This window comes from Bacillus rossius, chromosome 10 (genome assembly GCF_032445375.1).
Source record: "Bacillus rossius redtenbacheri isolate Brsri chromosome 10, Brsri_v3, whole genome shotgun sequence".
In the NCBI taxonomy this organism is placed as follows: Eukaryota; Metazoa; Arthropoda; class Insecta; order Phasmatodea; family Bacillidae; genus Bacillus; species Bacillus rossius.
In genome coordinates, this window is record NC_086337.1 from 59,300,628 (window position 1) to 59,311,355 (window position 10,728).

Consider the following 10,728-nt stretch of genomic DNA (forward strand, 5'->3'; position numbering starts at 1 on the left):
AAGTATCTATCTGATAACCTATCTGATGCTTTTGTACGCGACTTCGTCTACGTGGACTTGAGAATTGGATACAGAGGGGAGTGGATAAAATGTTAAAATGAATTATAAAAAAAGATAGGCGAGTCTGATTTGTACTGCTATTTTGCGTTTCGTTGGCATGGTAAAGTCGTGGAATTTATATTGTTTCTGACTCTTAATTTGATGCAATTTATTTTTTAAACAACATTACATGATTTATTAATTTCCGCTAGTATGAATAAGTTTTGGGCATTCGATACTCTTGAAAAACCATGCCAGAAGCACTTTCAAAATGTTTGACCCAGGGACTTATTGACATTTAAAAGTTCACTTTATCAGAAATTGCGGCTTCTTAAATTGTAATGTATATATTTACTGAAGATTATCTCTCCTCTAGCTACTCCGGTGAGGACATAGTGTTCCTCCCCAGCTCTGCGATGCCCGGCCTTGTACCGTTACACAATCCCGGTGCATCAAGGTCACGCATCAGCGAAACCGTGACTCTCAACCTTCAGCTCCAGTTTGTGGGAGGGCAAGCATCCCCAGGCAAGATGGACGGACGCACCAGGCGATAGCGGGTTACAAATTCGAAGCAACGCCATCATAACTGAACAGTTATTAGAGCCGTTAGGCCGTTAGTTCGCTAGCAGCCGCGAGCTCCATTAGGCGGACAGAGATGGTTATGATGCTTGCACAACGCGTCCTGCTGTACTTCTGTACCGATCTTAGTTGTATTCCAAAAATTTGTCCAAGTTGCGGACTTGAAACCCTCTGATGTCATTCGCCTCATTTCCTGAATTTAATTAATTAAAATTGGGAATAAATATCCCGAACTCGAACCTGCGACACGAGCTAATTTTCTTTTGGATATTCTTAAAGAGTTTTATGGTTATGTTCTTGCAGCATAATATAAAACATTACATGCATTTATGAAATATAAATAATTAAATTACAATTTTGTGATTGTAGATCTTACTAGTGTCCCAAAATATAATTTTTTGAAAGCAGAACATCAAAAATCAATACCGGTAACCAAAAAATTGAAAAGTCTGGGGAAAATACTTTTATAAAAGTAGTTATTATAATTTGAATTCACAGAGATCTTAAAATAGAAAGTTACTCTCTCCATCTTGGTTACTTTCATATCCTCTAATAATTGTTAAAAATTAAATATTATTTTGGTAACGTGTATTTATATAGCTTTTTGCTGAAGAGGACGCGGAATTGGGGGGGGGGGAAGGGGGGGGAGGGCGTATATAACTTATTTGCCTGCTGTTTGCTTTCAAATTTATTCCTTTTGTTGGTGGGAATGTTAAATTGTTTTTAGTGTCTCTTAGGATTTCGGAGGAGGAGATATATCACCAGTATTTTAAGTGTTAATTCTACGAGCTACCCTTGGGAATCTTAAAGATTTTCGTGGGTAGCAGTCACTAGGACGAAAGTCATATAACCGAAATTTCGGCCTAGTGCTTTTCGGTTGAATGGCTTTCGGCCTAGTGCTTTTCGGTTGAATGACTGTCGGCCTAGTGCTTTTCGGCCTAGATTGTCGTCGCTGACAGCAGCTGGGCGCTGCTCATCGAGGCACACCGCCCGTCGCCGGAGGAACCGGACACCGCGCGCGAGGCCGGCGGCTGACGGAATCCGAACTGGATCCGAGGCGGGGCACCGCGACACCCCGGGGTCCCACGGGGGGCGGAGCGCCGGGTATATAGCCCCGCGGGCCGCCTGCAGCGCGCACTGCAGACATGGTCACGTGTCTGGTGAGTCCTGGCGCCGCGCACTGTGGGCCTCTCATTGGCCCGCGGTCCTCACCGAGAGAGAGGTTTGCTTGCCTCAACAAAACATTTGTTTTATACGGCGAAATATTGTTAATTCCAGCAAATATTGTGTAGTAGGAAAGATTCTGTTGACTCAGCAAAATGATTTTGTCAACTTAACTGTATATTTGGTTAGGTGTAACAAATAAATTTTGTTACTTACCAAGTTTGGTTAAGCTAACAAAATATTTTGTTACAGCAAGTAAATATTATTGTTTCGCCACATATAAACAAATATTTGTTTGATTCAAACAAACCTTTTTCTCTCTGTGCTCGACACACACTGCGAGCCAACAGTAGAAGCAGCGCAGGGGTAACACAGATTAAATTCTAGCGTGTCAGGAAATGAACCCGCGAACATGTCCGGTCTCTACTGATGAGCATGTTGTAACAGCGTCCTTACTGTCCTTGAATAGCGTCGTACTCGAGCAAGTATCGCCGGTTCATTGACTGCTCGCTCCAGAGACTGTCAGCATTATAACCTGTGAATCTTTACTTCTTTGTTTGAGAGTTTGTATTCGGCTCTAAAAATATGTGAGAGATAACATTGATCCATTGGCATTGCTCTAACATTCGCCATTTTTTATCATGATCCCATATTAATTGTTTATTTTCCGAAACATTTCTTACGGTGCGCGTCTTTATTTGTAGCTCATTATAAACTTAATTAATGATTTTAAATATTTTTAAATTACTTGTATTACAGTTAATCAATAAAATGGAAACTAAAGAGTTATTTAAGAAGTAACTGTTTTTTTTTTCATGTTAGTTTAAACATTCTAACTTTCGTGTACTTTTTGACAGTGAAATTCAGCATTTAACTTTTAAATTTATTTGAGAAGGTATGATATTTATAATATATTTTACAACCACAATGCACAATATACTACTCCAATTTGATTTAATGATGAATATTTCACTTTGTTAACACAAATAGTTGTAATTAAATCACCTAAGTGTATGTGGGTTTTGTGCACCTAGTATTTTCTTGCCATATAATAATAACAACATAAGTTTAAATATTGTAATTATAAAACAAGTAATTTTTCAATATTAATATCCTTATTGTTTTTGTGGATACAAAAATGTACCGTAACGAATTTGAATTTCGTTTTCCAACCCATCGCCATTTCGCAACCTTTGGGAACCATGTGAAGCCGTGGGAAACTGTGGACAACAGAAGTCATATTGGCCGGACCGAGATTATGTAGACCTCCCCCTTCCCCCTATATTCACCCGTTCTCACGAGTGCAACTGCAATGTCATCTCGCTCGATGCACCACTACCAGGACACCCGCATATCGTCCAAACCACGTACACTTGAGAACTAGTCGTCTGCGCTGGACTTGTCGCGAATAAATGTACAAAGAAACTGTCTTGTATTATATCAGTTGTTAGGGTCACTACTGACACCCTTTCATCGGGCTCGCTGTTCATACATATTCGTTGTTTTTTCAATGGGTAAGATTGATTTAAAACATTTTCATGACATGCAAGATTTATGCTTTACATAGGATTTCACATTTAAAAAAAACTCACAAATGGATAAAAGAGATGTATACGTTAACACGCGGAGAACAAGCCAAAATCATCTGATGTTAAATTTTAGATGCCTAGACAGCACAGAAAATTCTGTTGAAGGAATTTAGTCAGAAATAAATAAATTTATTACAGTACAGACCAAAACAAATTGACCGAGGCGAAGAGACAGTTGCAATACGAATAGTAAATACAAATATCAACCTTGGACACTTCATTGTCAAACAGACGAACCCAACGATCATACTAAACATATAAACTAGAAAAAAAACAATGAAAAATTGTTGCAGATGTCAGCCCACTCTGGTTAATTATTTTTTTTTTTACTTTTATTTTTCCTGGTTAAAATTCTTCCACGGAATTGTCTATATTTTCAAGGAATTTAACATTTGACACCATCTGATCCTGGCTTTTCCTTCGTGTGTTTGTGTCCATCTCAAGGTTTCTCTACGACAGCCAGTGCGAAGCTGCAAAGGTGTTATGTCCAAGAAATTGTTTTACATTCTTGGTTTTTGTTGTTCGTCTAGTGGCGAGGACTCTTTTTGGTTAACCAAAGGACTAGAATTTTTTTTCCTGTCTGGGTGGGGTATTTTTTATTTTAAGGGAAGTGCCCTTCTCGGGTTCAGGAGTGGGTTCGGAGGGCAGATGTGTTCTGACCTTGCGGCTGGTGTTCTCACGTTCCCCTCCCAAATGTGCGCCCTTGAAGGGTAGTGTGGGAGTATCTTCCAGTTCTCTTTTAAAAAACATTCCAGAGTTTTTTAATATACAGAATTGTTATGGATCGCTCCCTGTTGTTGATCGGGCGGGTATTAGAGCGACTTGAGTCGCACCTGTGTTTTCGTACCATGTGCGTCTCTGCCTGAGGACGGGAGCAGATAGCAGTTCCCGAAACGTCGCTTGTTTCTGTTTTGGAAAACTATTGTGTTTGTTTCGTCTTTTCGTTTTGTCGTGTTTTTTTTGTTCCGTTTCAACAGTTGTGCTGAATTTTTTGTTGGATTCAATATTTTTGTGCTGTCATCATTTGTAGGGTTTTTTTTTTTTCGTTCTCTTAGTCCATTTTACTTTTTTTTTTTTGTTTGTTGACCATATTCCTGTTATGGAATATTATGTGGTGTTTATATCCTGTTGACAACAGCAAATTTTTGCTTAATTTGTGTTTTTGTCTTTTGGATTTTTTGTAGTTTTCTTCTACAGACATACATGTCCTTAGCAATGGAGTATGTCCAAAAGCTTACATCAAGTCATGCACTCCCATTGCACAAATCTTTCAAAGATAAAATCCAGGATAGTGATCGCCTCAGCCCTGTAACCTCCACTCAGCTGACCAGGAGGGCAATGGGAATGACTCGGCCATGAGAACCGCAGGAGCGTGGCTGCTACCGGCGGAGCGACTGTGTCTGGAGTCACGGCGCTAGGGCAGAGCAGTCCTGGTGCACCACGAGCGTGACTGCGAGTGGTGCGGCCATGTCCCTCAGGTCGCCCTGCTGAGCGCTGCCGTGGCGTGCGGCGCGGCGCCGCGGCCCCAGGTCGCCGTGGGCGGTCCCCTGCTGCCCCTCGCGCTGTCCGCCGGCCACGGCCCGGTGCTCCTGCTGCCCCACCTCGGAGTCCCGGGAGCCCGGTCGAGACCCCTCCTCGCCGGCCACTTCCTCCGAGCACTCGGAGACTCTCCGTTCCGACAATCAGCGAGGGAACATCCTGCGACGCCTTCCCGTAGAGCCAGCGTGGCCACGGAGCAGGAGGTCCAGAGCAGAGCCAGGACATCCCCCCTCCAGCAGAGCGCAGGTCCTGGCCTTGTCGGGAAGGACGTCTCTCAAGGACAGGAGCAGTCCAGCGGCGCGAGGGGCTTCGCGCGCCAGCAGGTCACGAGCGGGCCCCAACGGACTCCCGGGGTCCTCGACGACACCCCCACCCCCGCCGGGACTATGCTCATCAGAGACCAGGAGTTGGGAAATGGAACCCGAAACTTTGTCCCCCAAAGTATCTTTGATTCTTTAATGGATGACTCCCTCACTGAAAGTAACGTTCTTAGCGTTGAAGAACTAGACAGCCAGGGGAGGAATTTCTTGCGCCAACAGGTCAGCAGTGACCCTCAGCTGATCCCCAGGACATTCGGAAACACCGCAGGATCGAGGGCTTTCACAGATCAAGATGGTGGAAGTGGAGCTCGTCTTTTCTTTCCCCAGAACAACATTGATCCTTTCACGGATGGCCTTCTCAGCAGGAGTAACGCTCTTCAAGGTCAAGAGATAGAAGACAGCAGGCAAATCTCTAATGAGCCTACAATGTTTATGAGTATGCCCGACAGAAACTTCGGTTCAAGGGTAATCACTGAACAGGATGCTGGATTTGGAGCTAGAAACCTTCTTCAGCAGAACAACCTTGATTATCTTACCAACGGTGGGAATGGTGTTCCGCAGGTTCAAGAGCTCGACAGTACTAGAAATACATTGCCACAGCAGACAACTGGTGAACCTCAACAGGTCCCCCGGTATTTCGGAAACAATGTCGGTTCGCAGGTGAACTCAGACCAGGAGGCAGAAGGGGGAGACAGGGGTTCCTTCCGTCAGCAGACGGACGTCCAGCCTCAGTTGGGGCTCGGAACTCCGAACAGAGGCTTCGATCCGGCTCTGGGATCGGGCCAGGAGGCCGGAGCTCGTGCGAGAACTTCCTTCAGCCAGCAGACGAGTAGTCGACCCCGGGTCGTGTATGATGCCCCTCCCGGTCAGCTGAGCGGCGGTGCCCGGGGGTTCCCTGGCCTGGACATCTTCGGAGCCCGCGGTCCAGAACAACCGGCCTTCTTCAGTGACAACACTCTGGACGCTGAGGACGGGAGTCGTGATCGATACAACCCGTCGCCAGAGTCCCTCGGTGGGCTCCCGGAAGACATCGCCATCGAGGCCTTCGACGACACGAGGTTCAGGAGCAGCCGGCCGATGGGCGGGGCCAGGCTCCAAGGAGGAGACGGCTTCTTGGGCAGGACGAGGAGTTCCCTGCAGCTTCCCGACGACCGTCTGCAACAGTTCCCGGCGGAGGTCGTGGGCGACTTCCGCTTCCCAGAGGGCGTAGCGTCCGCCCTCGCCGACGTCATGTCCGGGCAACAGCAGTACAGCGTCAGCTTCGTGAGTACTGTCGTTATCAGCTGCTATTGTCGCCCGAACACTTCTGCTTGCTGACAGTTCATTAGATATGGCTTGGGGATTTTAAACCCAGCCGTGTCTTATGTTGGCTTCTCTTGCATGTTCCCAGAATTTTAGTCTTTCTATTAAATCACTTAGCATTCAGATTCTTCTGCTAAGGTCCCGGTGGCCTTCAGTTTCCCTGCAATAACATCACACAGTAGGCAGTTTCTTATTAAAATATGTTTTTTTTTTTTTTTTTTTTTTAAGTTTACTTCCTCTGAATTATTGTAGCTAATAATTTCTTTTCATTTTTAAACTTTTTTCTCAGACAACATGTTTCAAAACTTCTGATTTATTGTTGACGTTTAATTGTATAAATATGTATTATTTTTTTTTAGAATAGTAGATACGGTATCGCGTATTCAAACGTCTGTTGATGAGACATCCGTCGATTTTAATAACGTCATCGATACAAAAGCTGTGCTGCGGTCATTTCCTTGCGCTTCCCTGTCAAAGAAATGCAACTCGTGCCATTTGCCGACTGCAACGCTCCATTCTCCATCGGCAACGTTCGCACTCTGATCAATCCTGTGACGAGACAATGCCGGTTGCCCTCTGCTCTCACGACCTGGTGTTCCGTTGTAAAATGACTTGTATCTTAATGACTGATCCACCAGTGAAGTTTGTCTGAATGCGTTTTAACTAGCATGTATGCATGTATCGCTTACCAGTTATCGTCCTTGGTGACCATGTACGTGCAGGTTCACGCTGATGTGGTAAGAGCGATTGTCTGATGGTCTGACCCCGGAGCACTGGCGCTCCTAGGATCACCGTGTCCTTGATGGCTCCACGTGACTTCCATTGTCCCTACATTGCAATGCATGGGCTTACTAACTTACCTTGTGCTTACTAAGAAAATGCATTAAGTGTCTTTGCTATTCTGTTCAAGTGTGTGCTTCATCGTAACACTTTCACGCGAATTTACGTATTAGCTTCCTTCATTCCGGACAATCTCACTGGAGCTTTGGGGTATACTTTTTAAAATCCAGTAGGTACTTTTACTAAAAGGCTATTTCTAAAATTGTAACACGATACCTCACTTGCATTAGTTGATCTGCTACAAGTGTGTTTAAACAGATATTCAATTTGTGTAAAATCATATATTTAAACGAGTCGCAAGGCTTCATAATTATCATTACCCTTATTGAGTATCTGTAAATAATGTTTGAGGCAAGGTGGCATCAGGTTAAAATTTGAGAAATAGTCCTTGAATAAAAGTAATGACAAAAAAATAAAATATCAAAATGGCGTGTGAGCCCGAGGATTAAGGGAGAGAGATGGGAAACGAAACACGCTATTTTTGTCTTAACCGTTTTAAACCATAAGAATTGTATACATCTAATTTTAAAATTTTATCTTCGTAAATCATACTGCAATTTAAATGATTACCTCAAGTCAATAGTGACTGGTTTTGGTTTTTATTTAAACAGTTTTACCTGGGAGGTCTTTAGCGTTCAGAATTGAATTATATTTTACTGTGAATAACTATAACAATAACTATACTGCCGTTAAACGATATGTTTTAGTCTGTAAATAATTGATGTGTAACCTCAGCGTTAGTTAAGGCCAATTTCCAGTACTAAACGATAACAGAAATGTTGAAACCTGTATGGCGTGGTGTGGTTCCTGACTCTATCTCGTGAGAAGCCTAAGATGTCCATCAAGTTCTGTACCTGCCCGAACACGCCCGAATATTCACCTTCGGCCAACGTCGGGATTTTTTTTTTGCGCAGGAAAAATTAATTCAAATATTAAAAGTGGTCCGGTTAGGTTAGCTACATTTAACACACTTTAAAGCACTATGGATGGTTAGTTAGGTTAGTATAGCTACATTAAAAATAAACAGAGTAATATAAATATGTATAAATGAACCCGAGGTTGGCCGAAGGTGGATATTCGGGCGTGTTCGGGCAGGGACAGAACTTGAGGGGCATCTCAGGCTCCCCCTGCCTCGTGTCCGCCCTGTCTCGTGTCCGCCCTGTCTCGTGTCCGCCCTGTCTCGTGTCCGCCCTGTCTCGTGTCCGCCCTGCCTCGTGTCCGCCCTGTCTCGTGTCCGCCCTGTCTCGTGTCCGCCCTGTCTCGTGTCCGCCCTGTCTCGTGTCCGCCCTGTCTCGGGGAAGTGTCGGGCCTAGAAGCACCCCCAGGCGCGCCGCTATTGGCTGAGCTCTGTGTGTCCAGGAGGGGGCGGGCTACGGCTACGGCTACTCCGTGCGGGCGGACGGCGGGTCCAGTCGCCAGGCGTCGAGCGCCGGCGCCGCCTCCACAGAGACGCCGTGACGTCAGCAGACGCCTCCGAGCTGCGTCCCACGGAGCTTGTATATAACCATTGTAACTGTGTGAAATATATCATCTTACTCAACCCGCAATCAAATAACCCTATTTAATGCAACTCAGCTTTATAATACTACTACATCTGTCACTAAACACAAACAACAACAATAAAGCAAAGACTAACAGCAGTAAATGTTAACATTGGATGTTACAGCATGAATTTGGTAGTTCTGGAGGTAAAAAAAAAATCTCTGTTTTTCTGCAATGTATACTTGCTCATATAACTGGTGAACTACGTCAAACCACTTTAACTAAACTTGTTAAAAAGTTTATCAAAAATGTCACAGTAAAAATAATTACCTCTAGTCATAAGACGGAAAGTTGTAGCTGCAGATGTTACTTAAGGCCCCGTTACACTGGCTAACTTTCGCTTCCAACATCTTCCATTATGTTTGGTCAAATAACGTTGGAGGGTTATGACGTCATCGAAAACGTCACTGTCGCAGCCATGCTTGTTTTTTCAAGTTGAATGACTTGAGTTTCCATCAAATTCCTTGAAAATAGGATGGTTTCTAAAATCTGTTTAATGTTGAATAAAAACAGCTAATCAGAATCGTACCTAGCAAAAACGGAAATTACATCCATTTCCACCAAAAAAAATCCTTTGAAATGGCAAAAAGCACATACATATTTAATGAGGTTATTTATGTGAAATAACTAATATAATGATAGTATGAATAGCATATGTAAAATAATTTTATTTTTAAGAAGCAAATTATAACTTTAAAAAACCACAAAACATTCATTTTATTATGTAACAAGTATTAATTTGATTTAAATTAACAGCTGGTTTAAATGTTAAGAAATTAAAGAAAAAACAAGTTTTAAAATGTCCACCCCTCATCCTGATTAATATTTTAATTTCAAAATAATTTTGAAATTGAAAAGTTTAGCTCGCTCAGTTCAGTAATAAACTTTTATACACTGTCAAATGTTTTTCATCTTATACTTTCGAAGAACGCTGCTATCAACCTATTCAGGGATCATCATAAATGTATCTTTATCATCGTAAATTTACGGGTACAATATTCACTTTCTGTGAACATTAATCTACAAGAATTATCTGGGTATGGAAGGAAAAAAAAATCAAAACCGTTTTAGGACTCTCACAAAAACATACTAATTTCTTCCAAGGGTGCATTTGCCCTGTTAATATCTCAACCATAATTCAGAAGATCATTTACAGCGTAGTTTCTACGAACATCCAGCTTTTGTGAAATTACGAAGAACTCATAGTTTATTTGAAGTTAATTCTTCGTAGAAAAGTCCGTAGATGTACTGTAATTAGTGTCAAGTGTAACCAGACTTGAAACATTTCTGAAGTTATCTGCCTGGATTTTATTTGGTGAAAAAAATTGGAACATATTTCTTCCAATATTTTTCCTCCTATTCTGTTGTCAAATATAGCTGGAGACGAAAATTTGACAGTGTGCTAGGGCCTTTAGCAATATTTAGTTCAAATTTCTAGACCACGTGTTGTACTTTTAGTTTAAAAATTCCGTTGTGTTTTAATGGTATTTACTTTTCAGTTTCAGAAGATAAACATGTGTTTAAAATTCTGCACAGGCCATAGAAATAGGGTGCATTGTAGATAAATTATGTTACACGACCAGTAAACTATGGAATAGGGCCAGGGACTTCGGTGGTAGCGAAAGGTAATAAAACCAGCGAAATTAAATATCTGTCAGTTTTACCAATCTCCCGCTGCTAAGGTTCCCAGTTCTTTGCCGAGCTTTTAAATTCTATCAATTTTTTATACTGCATGCTCGGGCATGGGTGGAGAAAAATATGAGGAAAAGAGGCGCATTTTGAAAATGAAAATGTGCCGTCAGCACAAATACAAG

General features: G+C 42.6%; 1 protein-coding gene across 1 annotated transcript; it reads left to right on the forward strand.

The window, feature by feature from the left end:
- The first annotated feature begins 1,763 nt into the window (after positions 1–1,763).
- On the forward strand, positions 1,764–8,919 carry LOC134536365 (uncharacterized). Its single transcript, XM_063376119.1, has 3 exons — positions 1,764–1,778; positions 4,850–6,493; positions 8,732–8,919. The coding sequence occupies exons 1-3, from the start codon at positions 1,764–1,766 to the stop codon at positions 8,828–8,830; spliced, it is 1,758 nt and encodes a 585-aa protein (XP_063232189.1). The 3' UTR covers positions 8,831–8,919.
- The last annotated feature ends 1,809 nt before the right edge of the window (positions 8,920–10,728 follow it).